General features: G+C 33.6%; 4 protein-coding genes across 20 annotated transcripts; 1 reads left to right on the top strand and 3 right to left on the bottom strand.

The window, feature by feature from the left end:
• Positions 1-1,522: 1,522 nt before the first annotated feature.
• Positions 1,523-9,469, bottom strand: LOC116337755 (pendrin-like). Of its 16 annotated transcripts, none has more exons than XR_004200816.1 (11): positions 8,605-8,899; positions 4,533-4,817; positions 4,163-4,458; positions 3,927-4,094; positions 3,609-3,855; positions 3,200-3,366; positions 2,958-3,122; positions 2,629-2,901; positions 1,899-2,190; positions 1,618-1,817; positions 1,523-1,545 (listed from the first exon to the last, which is right to left on the bottom strand). XR_004200816.1 is itself a non-coding variant. In XM_031762682.1 (11 exons), the coding sequence occupies exons 2-11, from the start codon at positions 7,440-7,442 to the stop codon at positions 1,675-1,677; spliced, it is 2,055 nt and encodes a 684-aa protein (XP_031618542.1). In that variant the 5' UTR covers positions 7,443-7,516; positions 7,690-7,807; the 3' UTR covers positions 1,573-1,674. The 16 variants fall into 16 exon arrangements, 15 of the variants coding, with proteins under 15 accessions (XP_031618542.1, XP_031618490.1, XP_031618509.1 ...); XM_031762682.1 differs by lacking the exons at positions 1,523-1,545; positions 8,605-8,899 and adding exons at positions 7,424-7,516; positions 7,690-7,807 and having other exon boundaries at positions 1,573-1,817; XM_031762630.1 differs by lacking the exons at positions 1,523-1,545; positions 8,605-8,899 and adding exons at positions 5,130-5,284; positions 7,424-7,678 and having other exon boundaries at positions 1,573-1,817.
• A 1,069-nt stretch (positions 9,470-10,538) lies between these two features.
• LOC116352287 (Hermansky-Pudlak syndrome 1 protein) lies at positions 10,539-13,514 on the top strand. Of its 2 annotated transcripts, XR_004202280.1 has the most exons (11): positions 10,539-10,755; positions 10,817-10,960; positions 11,037-11,149; positions 11,212-11,290; positions 11,346-11,512; positions 11,574-12,123; positions 12,261-12,397; positions 12,498-12,615; positions 12,676-12,887; positions 13,152-13,414; positions 13,471-13,514. XR_004202280.1 is itself a non-coding variant. In XM_031784775.1 (10 exons), exons 1-10 carry the CDS (start codon positions 10,636-10,638, stop codon positions 13,318-13,320), a joined length of 1,809 nt encoding a protein of 602 aa, XP_031640635.1. In that variant the 5' UTR covers positions 10,539-10,635; the 3' UTR covers positions 13,321-13,504. The 2 variants fall into 2 exon arrangements, 1 of the variants encoding a protein (XP_031640635.1); XM_031784775.1 differs by having other exon boundaries at positions 13,152-13,504.
• Positions 13,515-13,579: 65 nt separating this feature from the next.
• Positions 13,580-14,554, bottom strand: LOC116337169 (DNA repair protein XRCC2-like). Its single transcript, XM_031761542.1, has one exon. The coding sequence runs from the start codon at positions 14,502-14,504 to the stop codon at positions 13,656-13,658; it is 849 nt and encodes a 282-aa protein (XP_031617402.1). The 5' UTR covers positions 14,505-14,554; the 3' UTR covers positions 13,580-13,655.
• An 869-nt stretch (positions 14,555-15,423) lies between these two features.
• Positions 15,424-16,930, bottom strand: LOC116337533 (probable cytochrome P450 313a4). Its single transcript, XM_031762182.1, has one exon. The coding sequence runs from the start codon at positions 16,928-16,930 to the stop codon at positions 15,428-15,430; it is 1,503 nt and encodes a 500-aa protein (XP_031618042.1). The 3' UTR covers positions 15,424-15,427.
• Between the last annotated feature and the right edge of the window lie 508 nt (positions 16,931-17,438).

Below are 17,438 nucleotides of genomic sequence, written 5' to 3'. Positions count from 1 at the left end.
CAGGCATTTCTATGGTATATAAATCTAAATGACCATATCAACAAATCTTTCGGAATTGATTCTATTCTATCGGAGTGGTTACGGTGATATGGTTGCCATACAATACTAGCGTATTCTTATTTTGAAAAGTACCAAGAATAAGTATTTTCGGGGAGATTTCGATATTAAGTAGAATAAGCGACCATAAAATGTTGCTCGAATAAAACGTTGAAAATCTGTTCCAATTACCCATTTCGTATCTTATCTTTGAAAAAGTTTTAAATTTCGTGATTTTCGACTTACGTACGTCAGTTCATATGAATATTATCTTGAAGGCATCTACAACAAATCATCGTGTAGTTCCGTCATTGCTTTAATATCATGTTTGCATACAATATCGGATTGTTTTTAGTAATAAATATAATTTTCCGAAGAAAAAAGATCATCAAAGTCTAGCGATAATTTTGAATAGCCAGAAAAATAAAGACGGAATTAATTAGAATGAAGAAAAATAAAATGTCTTACATTCGTAAGATGAACTTTTCCTCACTGTGATCCACAACATACATTTATTACATATCTTTTACAGTAAATTTAAATGCACAAGAAAACTGAATCTGACATTAGTTTTGCGATACAAATAATTTCTGACTTACTTTTCATACAAAAATTACTAAAAAAATGTGATTTTTTGTAATTCCATACAAAATGTTCGTTTAAGGGGGAGGTACCCTTAATATGCATTGGAATTTCGTCAAACTCTCGGAATGTTATTTTTGTGTGAAAAGAATAACCTGTGCCAAGTTTCAGATCATTACGATATCATACAGGCATGCCTTCCATACAAAAATCTAATTTTCTTGAAATTTTTGTATGAAAATTGTGTCCAAATTTATTTGTATCGCAAAACTAATGTCATATTCGGTTTACTCGTGCCAAAAAACCCCCCCAAAACATATTTTTGAATGTTCAAGTAGATATAAAGTATGACTTTTGGAAGAAAAATGGAATTTTTCTCATAGACTTTTTCTCACTTCAGGCATGACACTTTACTCTATCAACCAAAGTAGCTCAAAACATGTTTTTAGGAGGTCTTAATTTTTCGACCGATTCCAACACCTTACACACTCGGTGTGTGCGGAAAAGTAAAATGTTTAGAGATAAACTCCAGCTGAAAATTCGGGCAGTTCGCCTCAAATTCCACTCTCTTTTTTTCTTTTACAAAATGAATGAAGAAACGATATTACTTTGTACAGTGCAAACTCAGAATCTACAGCCGACATCAGCACGAAATGTAATAATTTAGGCAACACTGACACATTCATTGATGAGCTTATTATTATTACTAATTATGAGACGCAAAGCATTCACATCGCAAAACATGAGACACACCAAACAAAACGTTTATTTCCCTTATCTATACTTGTCACATAGTTAATGAAACAAGAGATATTTTTTTGAGATGAATTGTCTGTCACTGTTGTGCGTCAGTATTGAATACAATAGAAACGTAAACATCCTCCCGAAAGGTCATGTGCGCACAATTATTGTGAGCGGCTTACATTTCTTCAAAAAAAAAAAAATCAAGTCAGATTGTTTTGTGTTGTTTATTTGATATATATATATATGTATCCGTACAATTAAAAAGCGTATTGAAAATGAAACAAATGCCCAATAGATATACAGGTTTCATTCTTAAGCTGTATCGGTAATGACGCTAATTGGTGCCATATTTTCCATAGCCTGATGCACAGCATCATGGATCGTTGGAAAGAAATTAAATGAACCATCTGATTTTTCGTGTAAGCCACATCTCTTCATCGTATCGTATGCTGGACCTGTGTGCAATATTGTTCAAAACTTATTCATTTCCGATTCTTCTAAATAGCAAGCAAACAAAATCGTTGCAATTAACTTACATGAGGCATTTGAAATATAAACATTGATTGAAATTTTATTAAAATCATTAATAAGCTGTTTCAGCGATGAAACGCCCGATGGATCGATATAGCTTAGTGCACTGAAATCAATGATTAAGCATTTCAAATAAATTGATTCGTATCGTTGTTGGGCGCTCGTTGAATGATTTCGCATTTCCGCTGCAAGGTCAAGTCGTATCAATGTACACAATTCCGATTTGAATGAAGCTCGTGAGGCAAAGTTTAAGCTGCCACAATAGTGGAAAATTTTCAAGCCACTGATCTCTTCTGCCTGTTAAAATAAATATCGTTATTTAGCATTTGAAAGGTTCTTTTTTTTTCAATATACAAAGAGAGTTTCTGAAGCACTGAGCTTTGGGGAGTTCAATTTGATGATAAACCAAAATTTAGACAGTTGTGTTTGCAAACCCGAAAGATGTCAGAGGTCGCAAAGCGGCGAGAAAATTGGCACGAAGCTCGTCTAAATGACCTTGCCCGATCCGAGTTCGAGCCAAAACATTTTCTCGATTCGGTTTCGGTAGTTTTCGACAATAAACCATCCAGGTTTCGATCGAGCATTAAAAAACTAAAAATGATCGCATGGTAATTGAAGGTAACCTTTTAAGTTTTAAAATTAGATCAATTTTGGCATCAATCCAAAAATTGTTTTGGTGATAGGCTTCAACACAGCGCTTCAAAAACTCTGTCAAGGCTAATACTCAATACTCACAGCCTTATATCTTGTGATATCGAGATACAGATCAGTTTTTGGTATGTGTCCTAAAAGGCAGGTATATGGTTTCATGGAGCGAATAAAAATACAAGCCAAACTAAGAATGATGCCAACCAAAAGGCCGATATCAATAGCAACAATGACTACAGTTAAAAATGTCACCATCCAAACGGCTGCATCCAAATGAGACATTTTCCAAAATTCGACAAATTGTTTGATTTGCATAAGCATCCCTTTAAGAGCAATAACTATAATACTGGCCAATACACACTGTAATAAAAAAAAACTTGATAAAATGTAAAAAAAAGCTTTTTTGGTTAACATACTCTTGGAAGTAGTTCAAAGAATGGTCCGATCCACATTAGCACAATTGTTAGTAGTCCACATGAAATGATCGATGCAATTTGTGTTCGTCCGCCCGTCGATTGTTGGATAACCGATCTGGATAATGACGCAGAAAATGGTAAACACGAGAAAAATGAACCACATACCTTTCAAAAGAAACATGTCGTTTGAAATTAATTGAAAATAAGATTAGTTTTTACAATTCAAAATAAATGTTTCATACATTTGAAGCGCCCATAGCCAATAACTCCTGATTAAAATCGATTTCATAGTTTAACTTCTGTGCAAAAATCAGTGCCATCGATACGGACACAGTGTATGACACCATCGATATGATGAAACCATCTACAAGCAATTGCTTCGATAGGCTCAAGTCTGGCAATTCAAAATCTGAAAAGAAAATGTAATTTTTAAGCCCCGAAAATACGTATAATTTCGTTTCAATGCTACAAAGAATGTGCTGAAAACTTAGCAGCCACTGATAATTCGAAGCGAAATGAATGGTGTGGGCACATTCAATATGGTGTGGGCACCTTGTTAAGTGTTCTATGTTAATTAAGTGGATATTAAGTGAACAGCAAATTTCTGGCTTTTTGGTTCTCGAATGAAATTAGAAATGAAAAATGTAAAACCTGGAAATCCTGTCGGAATTTCACCGATGGTTTTAATTTGATAGTTTGTTGATAAGTCCATGTAATTTGATAGTAGTGTACCAGCCACAACGGCTATCAATTCGATTGGCACCGGCAAAATGCAAATTTTACTCAATTTCGGTTTGAGCAATTCATTATTCAAATATAATATTGTTATCGTCACCACAGATATTTTCACAGCCGTCCAATTTATATTTGACCAATTTTCCGATATTTCAATGTAATTCTGTTTGATGAAAAGAGCAAGAGATTATAAAGATAATTCTTTAAAACGTTTACCAAAACAAAAATTCATACCAAAATTATTTTAAAGTTTCCATCGCCGCCACCTTTTAATGTAATGCCAAGAAGATCTTTCACTTGTGATGTGAACACATGAATTGCGGCGCCCGTTGTGAAGCCCGATACCAGGGTTTCGGACAATAAAGTTGATATTATGCCCAATCTTAAAACATACATTGCAATCTGCAACAAAAAAAAACCAGGACGAAATTACACTTGTTCCACAAAAAAAGTACATGAAAATTACTCACTTGAATACAACCAATGACCAGACATAATGATGTAACCACTTGCATTGGTTTATACGAGTTTTCGACCATATACATTTCATCTGTATGGGTGATGGTGCCATTGTCGGCCGGATAAAATGTGGGCACTTCGTGTGAATACTTTAAAACTGTTTTGCCAACCATAATTGATACCACCGCAAAAGTGCCCATTGAATTATGTTTTGATGTGCCAAAAATGAAATAGACTAAAACGGGGAAAAATGCTGTATAAATTCCATTGATTGCGGGTACATTTGCCAACATTGCATAGCCCATTCCTATATATATGTCCAACGAAATAATTTGTGAAATTCAACGAATAAAAAATGGGAATGAAAAAACTCAAAAGTACCTTGTGGTATGTGCATTATTGCAACTGTGCAACCGCTTATAATATCACCAATTAAATCATTTTTTATGTTATACGTTGACAACCATGCGAATATTGGAAAAATGCTGAGGCAAATATTGATCGGTTTAATATTGCATAACCATTGTGTGTAGCCTTTTCGTTCATCATTATCGGGCTTCGAGTAGTTTAATTCATTGTTGATTTGTTGTTGTTCATAGAATGGTCGTTCAACTTTTAGCACATCCCTTGGATCCAAAGTCATGCGCTTCGTTTGTATCGTCATCTCTGGAAATGAAAAAAAAACCAAATTTATAATTTGAATGTTTTCTCTTTTAAACTTGTTAAAGAGAAAATTGTGAACGATCATTGACAACCGATTTGTGAAAAAATCATCAATGAAGTGTGAGAGCGTGTACGACGCGGTTTACAATAACGTCGAATACAATAACGAAATTATTATTATTATTTCTTGATCTAGAGTGATAACTGTGCAGTGTGCACTGTAATTTATATCCAAATGGTAAACATTTTACAAAAACGAAAACAAAACTCACACACGCACACACATACAAACTTAAAGGTAAGGCGGGAGCGCACCTAGGATTTGTTGTGTTGTGGGCAGGAATCGAACGTGGTGATTTGTAGACGGTTGTTCCTGCGATTGATGTTGCTCATGCTCAATTAGCTCCAAAATATCCATATTGCTGGTACGCTCCCGAGCAAGCATTTATCAAGCATATACCGATTTAAATCTAGAGATAATCATCGTGATATAATAATCAGATTTTGAGCAGTAGTCACACTTTTAGATGAAAATGTGCTCGAGGATGTGTTTTTTTTTACTTAAACTATATGGATTAGAGATAGAGATACCAAACAGTAGTAAATTTGGATGCTATGAAACTTATCACAATCGCTCCACTCGTTCTCTCAATTCAAAACTATGTGCACCTTCTTTTTTCTTATCTTTAATCATTTTTTCATTTGAAATTTCACGCTGTTTACACGCGTACTACGCTACAGATGTATAGCACTGCGTAAAATACTCATAACATTCATACGACGTTCAGCAAAACGGTGTATCCAAAAATAAATGTTCGGCTTTTGGTAAAACATACGCTTGTGCGTTTTGTAAAAGTGATAATTCTACTCAACAATAACAATGAACATTTTTTTTGGCACGCAAATTCACCGATTTTAATCTTTTGTGAATGAACGTGTAACAAAACCAAAACAAAAATTGATAACAAGTAAATCGTGAGTTTTGGTTTCCAAAAATTGGTTCATTGAACGTGTGAATCGTTGAAAGCATGCGATTCAAGTCGATTTCAAGCTTAATGAGAACACACATTGCCGCCCTTGAAGTCGTGATTATGTTAAATTGTAACACTGGCGTATTATTATTCTATATTTTGCTTTCATACCGAGATGAACGGGGAATCGGTAACGACTCACTTTTTTATTACATCACATCGTTCGTTTATTCAGCTTTGAACTTTGTGTCTATTTTTTTTAGTTTCTATTTTGTTTCGATTTTTTGCACGTTCCTTGAACGTATTAATTATTCTAGGCTAATTTAGATGTTTTAAGAGAAAAATAAAGAAGATCCAGATTAATATTTCATTTTTGAGTTCAATGCTCTCCTTTATTTTTCCCAATAATCGATCAATGATGTGTTTTGCATTAAAATCGAATGAATTACCCATTTTAGCTTTATTCATAAAACCAAGCATCTATAGCAAAAGGCGGTGCTATTATAAAATTAACAAGAACACAGTGCACATTCCAAATTCAAACTACGATTTTTTTTTTTCGGCCAAACACTTACTGAGCGGACTTTTTCAAGTGACTGAAATGTCACCAATTATTTGGCGTCGTGAAATAGATGATGAAAAATTATGATTTCAGATTGAAATCGACTTGAGCTACGTTCGAAATAGATGAAATTCTTATCAGGTTTTTTTTTGTTGTTTGTTCTTTTCTATCTGGTTTTTACACCCAACGCATACGCGAAGAAAAAAAATCTTGAATAATTCATCACTGTAGATTATATTTCGCAATATTTTATTGAGTTGAAACTGAAAAAGTCGCAAAAAATTTTTAGTTCGCACACTACGGATGGTTTCCAATGCACATCTATCATGTTACAGAACTGCATTCTTTGATATTTCCTGACTTTGTTTTCATTCGAACGCTTCGATTTGATCAATTTCAATCAATAATTCAGCTAATCTGTATGCTTCCGGACTCACAATGTTTGAATATCTGTACCGCCAAGAATAAAAATGATTTCTTAGCTCCAGCTTATGGAGATTTTTGCGGGAGGGAGCGTGAGATCTCTCGTTCTAAGCGATACTTTCGTTTCGTTAAAAATTCAACTCATATAAAAAGAACACTGTTTATTGCCAATTTTTCGATGTTGAAGAAGAAAAAACTTACCGAATTCTCTTTATTTTCGATTTAAACAAAATTGAGTTGAGAACTTTTCTTGCTTATTAAACTATTAAGATACTTTAGTCTGAAAACACTATTCTTTGATCGGTTTCCGATAGAAAATTGCTAAATCACAATAAATCTTAACAAATCGATTTATTTATTTTTTCAACGAGAAACTCGTAATTAATCAAAATGTGCTATCGCATCGATTGGCCTATCAACGTTGGTCTGAAATAATGAATCGATTCCAGCAGTTATTTATAATGAAGATTCTATTGTCTTATTCGCATCGTTATCTAATTTTGTTTACGTTAATTTTTGTTACGAATTTCGTCTATTTACATGTAGGCTATATGATGTAGCGTTGGGGCTTTTTTGTTTTGTAATCAGTGCATTAGCATCGTTATCATTTTATCGTGTATTTTATTTTTAATTGGTACAAGAAAAAACATTACGGTGAATACGGTTGGTCATAGGGTGCTTATGGTCAAGTGTATATGAATAGAATCGGCTATGCGGCGCAGATATGATTTTTCTGCAATCAGTTGCTGAGTGGTTTGCAATTGTGCACGCCGACGATGATGGTTAGATTAAACACATTGACGGTGGATGTATACAATGGTACAAAATGGAACGAACAAAACAAACCCAGCAACAAAAAAAAAACACATAGTATTATTCACACCGTTCACACAAAATGTTTTCGTTTATCCGTACATACATAATTTAATTTGAAAAACATTTGCTTTCGAATTAAATACGATCGTCGTCGTCTGTGTTCGATATTTGCACTCGGTAACAACTGTTTATGCGCGTTAATTTTTCATCAACGATAGTTGCCACCTGGCAACATCTCCATTTTTTATTTGATCAAGGGAATATTTTCGCTGTTTCCAGGCACTTTTAATCACATTTATTTGCACCAAGCGGTTGCGATGTATCGAGAGACTCGATCGCGGCGAGTGGATGAGAGAAAGAGAAAAATTGGACGGAATTTTTCTTAATAAAAATTAAAACACTTGAAAACAATATGAACTTTCATATATTTTCTTAACGATTATTTTTTGTTTTGAATTTTTCTTCAATGATTAATTTGACACATACACAGGCACACTCATCGAATTACTACTTAATTGAAATGGGTTCGATGTTGTTTTAGACGGTCTGATTTGGTATCATTGTTGCATCCAACTGGTGTTTGTTTCTTCTCTTTTTTTCGCGTGTTTAGTTTCGCGAAACGAAAAAATGACGGGCCAGTCTTCTGAGTCACTCATTCTCATTCATTCGTTCAACATAACAACATAAAAAGCATTTAAATGACACACTGATCATGTGATTCGTGTCATGATGTGATTACAACAAAATTTAGCAACAGCAACCGACTAGAGGAAGTTTTTTTTCATCGCCCAAACGTAAAATCATCATACTGGTAACGCGCACACTCTGATTGTATATGAAATTTGAACAGAATATTTCAGTCGCATTTATCGGGGACTAACAGATTAGTCTCACGCTTCTCGATCGAATAGCACCGAACACAACAAAAACAAATGAAACGGCAAAAGAAAAGAAGAACAAAATTGAATCACAAAAAAAACCCATATACTTTACAAAACCACATATACCTTGAACGTACCGTTACAACTTAATCGTCTAGTTATGTCGATCATGTGATTTGTGGTCGTCGGGGAGAGGGGGCGTACGATCGATACATATCGTAAAATCGTTGCCTTAATGAAAAACACGTTTCGATATTGCGTTGAATGCGTCAAATACATTTTTTTGCATTATTAATTCTTCGTTTTTTTTGCAAAACACATAACAGATACGTGTTTATTATGCTGGTACGTACAAAGCGTTAATTTGAACTCGAATTGGAAACATGGTCAGCACGCGAAATTAAATCGTCAACCTCATTTGCATCAATTCAAATATTACACAAGTTCACGGCATTTTTCACTCAAATACTTTTGCTTTAATCCGAAAACCAAAACAGTGGATGATAAATCTTTCATATCAACTGAATAGCGAACAACGAATTTTAATCGCGGATGGAATTTTTTTTTTCTCGCAAAATATCAAACAAAGAATGGCATCGACTTTGAAACAATCAATAAAACTGCATACGATTGAGAAGAATGTTATTGCTGTGCGATTATAACCGAATGACGATTTAATTTTAAATTGATTTTGTTATCGCAAATGTTTTAAAATAAGTACTTTTGAAATTTGATGACGAACCGACACAATTGAATGTGCAAGTCACTTTCATATCAAAAACATTAACGAACTAAATGCAGCAAACTAACCGGAATTATATTGAATAGAAGAAAGAAACGCATTTCGAAAAAAATTATCAAAATATTTACTAACGCTGTGAAAAAGTTGAGTCGAAAAAATACTTACTTATTCCATTGAAATGATCTGCTTTTATGACTCTGAAAAATAAGTTGTTTATAATATTACTTCGAGAAAAAAAGGAACTGTTCAAATCAGCCGAATGCGACCCGCAATCATTTGAAACGAAAATGTTTTTTTAAGCAATTCTTAGATGACGATTGCTTTTTTTTCGAAACTATGTGCAATAATCAATCAATCTAATCGTGCAATTCAAGCGAATTTTCTTTAAAACGAACATATATAATTGTGCATCGGTTGACACAATGAAATTGCATTTTAAATGCCGTTACAAAGAAATGCATTTCAGGAAAACTATTACAATGTCACAATGTTTCGATTAGACGGTCATTTATATTCGATTTATTTTTATATAGTTCGACCCCCTGCAAAGTTTGTTGCAATACAATATATATAGAACTGAAATCGAATGTCCGGGGTCCAACGTAGAAAAATGAGCTCCATATCATTTTTTTTGGTAAAATTCATTTTGAATTTTTTTGATCTTCAACCGGTTTTTTTTTTAAATATTCGTTCTGGTGTCGCTCTTAGGTCTGATGGATAATTGACTTGACATTTTACTTTTTACTTTTTTCCACATAGCTTTAGCTTTTGCACATTCTCCCCGCTCTCTAACTCTCCTTACACATTCATAGAGATGAGATTTCTGACAAAGTTCCAAGCGAAAACAAAAAAGAACGTTTTTGTACAACAAAGAATAGTAAATAGTAAAAAATAAATAATTCTTAAAATAATATATTAACACGACATTATATTTGATTCAGATAGAGTCAGAAAATAACTAAAAAAAAAAATTATTACTATCAATGTCATGAGCAAAGATTGATTTCATAAAAAAAATTATAGAATATTTCTGTATGAATGACAAATAATAATGGAACTTGGTTTTTTTTTTAAATTATTATTTTACTTGGAAAAACAATTTGTTAAATTCATAGATAAACTGTTGGAAATTCCATGGGATTTTTTTTTTTTTGAATTTTTTTAGTTTTTTTTAAATAGATTCAAATCTACAAACAACTTTTCATCGTGAAAAGTGTAACTTCGAAATAAGATTGGGCGCCTCCATTGCATATCTCTCTCTCTGTGTGTGTGTGTTAGTGCGCATCCGTACATGTGCTGTTAAATATGTTATTCACACTTTCAATTTGTATACACAACTGAGCTGTCAAACCATCTGATAAAGTGAAACCTTTAGTGGATTTAAACAATTTGCGATAAAATTGTTTTTATTTGAATTGTGAATAAAATGGACGGTTTATTTGTATTTGATCAGCAAAATGATATAATTTTTACACAATTAAATGACGAAATCAACCGGAAATTGTATGAATTAGCAAAAAAACAGGAGCTAATACCAAATGATGTGGTATAAAAAAGTTGTGATTCAAAAAATGTTCAAATTGATGAATTGTTTTTGTTTCTTGCAGATCGAAAGTGGTGAAATTGATACGAATGTTGTTGTTCAACTTTTTAGTCCAATCATTGCGTCACAACGCATAATGTTTTGTCAGTTTGATAATTCCTATACATCGATTCAGCTGGAGGACAACTTGAATTTCGTTTTTGAAGAGGTAAAAAATTGCGTCTGTTTTTTTGGTTCAATGTCCGTTTTGAGTCAATTTAAATACGTTTCAATGTTTTTATAAGTTTCTGGGCTTCTTATTCGTGAGCATCGCCACAGAGAGTGTGGATTATCAACAGCGATACGTAGGCATTTGCATTGCATTCATAAAACATCTATGTGGCCCTGACATTTATCTGTGAGTAAACAAACCGTACGAATACAACGCTTCCTGTGTTTATCGACACTATCAATTTTCAGACTGAAAACTATGCCAGTGAAGGCGACCACACTTGGCAAATTATTGGAAAATTGGAAATATCTTTATCGAAATGATGAGGTAAATAAGAAAATCCATTGTAAATATTTGCACTGATTTACTTCCTTTAAAACAGTCGGTGTTAATTGAAGGCGTTGAAAATCTGCTGATCAATTTGGATTTGAAGCGAGTCGCCCAGAAGGCACTTGAAACTGCATCAGAAAACCTAAAACGTGATCCATACTCACAACGCAGTCATTCGATTTTATTCGTTAAAAATAAACTACTTTCCATGTGCTCAAGGTATTTTTTTTTTAATTTTCCGGTTCTTTCGGTAAATTCATAAAAAAATTGTATCTTTCAGTCGTTCAGCACAAGAATTATCAACCGGTGATTTGATTTTTCTGCAGATTTACTGCCGAAAATCGGTTTCAATCGACGAAACACAGGTCGACTCCGAGCGAAAAGTTGATACACATCTGGTGTTTTTGCAGGGAAATGTTAATGGCTCTCATGCTGGTTGTATTCCACACATTTTACACATTTGTCACATGGAAAACGATGTAACTCTCATTATTTTACTCGAGTACGGCAGTTTGACCGTATCTAGTGGATTGTTTGACGTCTTTTTTGCCGTGCATAAAATTCGTATTCTACAAATGCAAAACGATATGGACAATCTGAGACCGGCTTATGAAAATTTAGATCATTATATTAAACAGAGTTTGGACGCAATCAAAAAAGCTAAATACAATAATGCCGATATTGAAGGCGCCGTTAAAAAGTATTCCAGCAAATGGGAATTGCTACGGAAAAAGTATCTGGAATTATTCAAAAATAGCGACCGGGATTTAATTCTTGCCATTGAATCCAACATTCCTAGTCTCGTCGAAGCACTCAAAGATCTATTCAGGGTAGGAAACATTTTTTGACAATTTTTTGGTGCAGAATACGGAAACAAAACATGAATTTATTTTTAAAAATTGAAAATTTTCCTTTTGACATTTTTTTTAACATTCTCATTTTTCAACACTAATTTTCTAAATATTAGATGATTTGTATTGAGTGTAATACACTTCTATATGGTGTACAACGTGTGGCTGAAATTGCAACGAAAATTGAAGAAAAATTAGTCGAAATCTCGGAATTCCTTCGAGTCAAAGCCCTGCAAAATATCGTTCTTGGATCATATCCTTTTTCAAATAGACAACTTTATTTTATATACACCATATTTTTAAATATATATTCTTTTTAATTTTATTAAATTTTCTTAACCACTTTAAAATACGGTATTCAAAGATATCAATGGTTTGGTACATTTCATCCATATAAATCGTTCGACCGGCCGGATTGTTGTGCCGATTATTGATCCGGATAATAAGCGGGCGCCGCTGATTCAAAAACAGGTAAGAAACATTTTAAATTATTAATTCTGAAATTGAACTCATTAAAATATATATTCATAGGTATGGAATATGGTAAAAATGTCGCGGTCATATTTGCAAAAGGGTCATTTATCATTGATTTGGCAAGACGATGTCTTCTTTTATTCGTACTTCCTATGGTTTGAAGACACTCATGGGACACAACTCAAGCCGAAAGAAATTCCGAGTTCAACGTCTGCCAATGCCATAAAACCGCACGTCGTACCCGGCGTTATCTCGGGAGAATTTTATCAGTGAGTCAATTAAAATTTGGAAACTTCAATTTTATCATTTTATTTTTTTATTGGGAACTTTTACTGATTGCCTCTCTATAATTGAAAAATAGAAAGCCAAATGCATATTGTATGTGAACTGGAGGGTGTCACTATTGTTGTATTGAAAGTTTTCGAGGTTTCTGTACAAAGCAACCTTTTTTTCGAATATTTTTTTTATTGATTTAATAAAATGAATCGAATGCGTCAAAACTAGAGAACATTAATTGCTTTTTCTTCTTTCAGGTGGTTGATTGAGACATGTTTTCCAAAAAATAACGGCAAAATTAAGTGCTATGAATTATACAGCATGTATGTGGGACTTACATCGGCTCATACCTTACTAGATTTCAATAGGCGTTTGGTGGCCATTCTACGCGATAATTTGACCGGCTTCAATGGATTTGATGGATAATCGAAAAACACTCCAAATATATAAATACATTCCAAATCGCAAAGCAAATGGAATTTTACAAGAAAAAAAAGACTTTTTTCCACAACACAAACTAGTCATTGATTAAGTTTATTATTTTTGCATTTTCAAAGATCAGAGAAGAGCTCCCAAACCAAAAAATTTACCAAAATAAATATATTCGAAAACACACAATTTTTCTGATTAAAATTTATACTCCATATACACATTTGAAATGAAGTTTAATTTTTTATTTTTTTATACTTCTACATTTCAATCGAATCACATTGTACTGAGATCTACAGCTAAAACGAATCAAAATATTGTTCTTTTATTATTCATTGATGAATCGATGACATCCATTTAATGCCGAAATCGTTGATTGAAAATCGTCGTGAGATTTGTTGATTTGAATAATAATTGCGTGCTTCTCGCCACTCGTCATTTGCTTTGGCTGGTTTCAATTGAATTTTGTAGTTGGCCTGTTGATAGCTCATCGCTGTTGAATTGCTGCCAAATTCCATTGGTCGTGTATATGCAATGACCACCTTGAATTCGTCGGTCAATTTGCGTAATTCTTGAACGCGTCTCCTGAGATAGGTGTCCATTCGAATGAGTTGCTGTTCAGAAAAATCGCTCCAATAAAATGTCGCAATTGAATCGACCACAATCAGACTGACGTTTGTATTGGTTAACAAGTAATTTGAACAGTATAACAATGTGAGTTCATATTCTGTGCTCGAATAACATTTAAAAAATACGATTTTTTTCATAGCGTCGAGAACAATGGCACTAACGTTACTGGTGGCATCTACCAAAACTTCAGTATCAGTCGATTGGCATGACGATGTTCGATTGTAAATCACATGCTTTTCAATTATTACCGGCAATAGCAATGATACATGAAAATTTGAATTTGTATCAATTACAATGACAGACGCACCCTTACCACCAAATTCAAGTGGGATGACCGTTCGCGCAATTAATTCCATTAAATTTGTCGTTTTTCCACTCCCCGAATCACCACTTATTTCGAATATTTCACCCGGCTTGGGACTGTCGATCGGAAATATTTCCGGCGATAGATTCACCAGTGTCGGACGCTTTTTTGATAGTATACGTGTCAGCAATTTTATTCCACATTCCGTGTCAACTTTTGATTTACTCTGATCGCTACCGTCAAACATTGTTTCAGTTTGAATGTAACAAATTGAGAAGAAGAAAAAAACGGAATCACCTTAGTTGTATGTCGTTGTTACTATTTCAATTTTTGAAGAATGCGGAAAATGTCAAAACAATTGATGTTGTGTCAATTTCAAACCTTTCAAACGCACACATCACATAAAAAATAGGCAGACATGGCATTAAACTTATTGACCGTCTGTCTCGTTTGAAAGGTTTACCATTAACTCACCTTATTTGATTGTTTTTTCATTAATTCATCCATTTTTAACTTTGAATGCTCATATTTGGTGATTTATCGGAACTATTTAATTGTCAATTGTTGTGATTTAATTGGAATTCGTCATTTGTGGAATGAGAAATATGAAAATAGCAAGTTTGACTTCATTTTTTTTTTTTTGACGAGAAACATTAAATCAATTTTTTACTCAAAAACTCAAATGCTAAATGCTCCAATTGATAAACAGCAACAAAGCTCAGACAAATTGAAAACAGCAACAAATAATCGATTACTGCGACATTATTAGATAAAACAATTCGCTAATTACGCAGAAATACTGTTATTTTCTTTCATAATTTAATTTATTACCCAGAAATGTTACAGTGTATGAATAAACAATGAAGCAATAGTTTCAAATGAAAAAAACTTTTTTTTTTGAATTTTCTTTTTGAAATATAAAAAATCTTTTTGAAATATAAGTATTTGAGGTATTATTTTTTTCAAACAAAAATACTTTTGGCAAATTCAATTTTTATTACAACATCCAAACTATCTCAATGACTTTGTGCCAAACTAGAACAGCAATACTTTTTTGTATGTTTTTATGAAACCACATTACCAAGAACTATTAAGTTATTTGATGCCAGTTTGATCGCTGATTATATACTGTTTATGTTGGAGTTTTATTGAATTTTTGTGCCAAATTCTTTAAAAGTTCCGTTCCTCAATTCGAAGTGGTTTGTCGTTGATTACTTCGAGTACAAGGTGGGTGTTAACACGAATATCTTCAAATTTCAAATCTGTAGTAAATTTGTATCTTCGCAGCAAATGGGCAAGAGTGATTCTGGCCGAAATCATTGCGTATTTCATTCCAATACAATTTCTGGCTCCGCCTGAAAATGGGATGTAACTAAATGGTGGTCGTTTTGCAATGTTTTCGGTTAAAAATCGATCTGGATCAAATTCAAGCGCGTTTTCACCCCAAATCTTTGGATTCCGATGTAAATGCATGATATTAATTACAACAAATGCACCTTTCGGAATAGTTCCTTTGGCCAACTCTATATCGGCGGATGGTTTTCGAGCGATGAATGGTACTGGTGATAGTAATCGAAGTGACTCTTTAATTACACGTTCCAAGTACTGCATTCGAGATACATCGTCTTGTGTCACATCCGAATCGGCTGAATCAAAAATCGATCGCAATTCCTCCACCACCAAATTCTGATGCTTTTGATTGATGGCCAACATCAATAGAGTACCAAATACATTGATTGATGATGTATCGATGCCAGCCAGCGTAACCATATATATTTGTTCTAAAAGGTTTTTATGACTGAAAACTCCTTCTCGTTCCAAAATCAGACATTTGTCGAGAAAATTTGTTGCATTTTTCTCTTTAGCTTCCTCTAAATAGTCAATCCCTTGCGATTTCAACAAGCGTAATTCGTTTACTTTTTCATCGTAAGCTTTGTCAAAGAGTGCGTAACCGGTTTTTAACGGAATTTCTTCGTCACGGCCAACCTTTGAAATATTCCACATAAAATCCCATCTCAACCATAATCGTGTAATTCGATACTGAATATTATTCATGATTAATTTGGCAATGTCGTAGAAAAATGCACCACGTCCGTTCAGCTGTAAATTCATTTCAATTCCCATGAGTGTAACTGCAATCATATCCATCATGCCAATAAATAGTGTCCGATATAAATTGCCCGGCTCTTGATGGAATGGCTCCATTTGTTTGATTAGAATGCGTGCTTTTCGATTGAACAACGGCACATAGCTTTGTAGCATTTTAAAATTGAATGCTGCATTCAAAGCACGACGATGTGGCTTCCATACTTCACGATTGCTTGCGATGATCGATGTCTTACACTTGAAATGTTCGTAAAAATATGGTTTATTCAGGCAATCATCACTCGTTAAAATCGTTTGAATGTCTTGCGGTTCCGATATTAAAATCACTAAAAATGGACCCAACCACACTTGAATCGGTGTCGATTTCACTTCATCAAATGCATCAAGCACCATGCCTATAAATTCTTCATTTGGCTTTCCGATCATACGAGCAGCTACACCCAAAATGGGCAGTTGTTTCGGCGATTCAAAATTTCGCATCTTTCGTTTGAGAAACCATTTTCGTATTTCCCCGTATAGTATGAAAGTGATCAAAATGATACAAATCGTTGCTAACACTGTACTCATTTTAATAAATATCTTAAAAGCTGTATTTTAAATTTGAAATGTTCATCCAAACTATCCAACGGTGAATGAACAACTGAAACTGTAATGGTTTGATGTCGGTACAAGTATAAAACTAATTTAAACCACGGAGATTTTATTATACATACTTATTCATATCCTCAGAATACATTTTTGTATGACAAATTTGCAAAATATATACGAGACTTAACTCCAATACTTTGTGGTGTCAAAATCCCTCGTGCGGTTGCTAATGCTTGATTGCGCTATAACAAAACGCTTAAAGGTCAGTAGTTTAATTACTTTCAACCACAACAATGAATCAAATCATATACCTGTTTGACGAAAAAACAAGTTTCTTACCTTTGAACTATTCATTTAAAAATACGGACGGTAATTCGTTGAGGTTTTCGCGAATGTCTTCAAAGCGAATTCATGCATGTTAGTTTGCATGTTTGGAGATCGAAATTGGTTTGAAATACTGAGTTTTTCCCTTTTTTGCAGAAAAATT

The sequence above is a fragment of the Contarinia nasturtii genome, unplaced genomic scaffold (assembly GCF_009176525.2).
Source record: "Contarinia nasturtii isolate CC-2019 unplaced genomic scaffold, AAFC_CNas_1.1 Cnas_scaffold_78, whole genome shotgun sequence".
Classification (NCBI taxonomy): domain Eukaryota; kingdom Metazoa; phylum Arthropoda; class Insecta; order Diptera; family Cecidomyiidae; genus Contarinia; species Contarinia nasturtii.
This window is presented reverse-complemented; position numbering and strand designations above follow the sequence as displayed.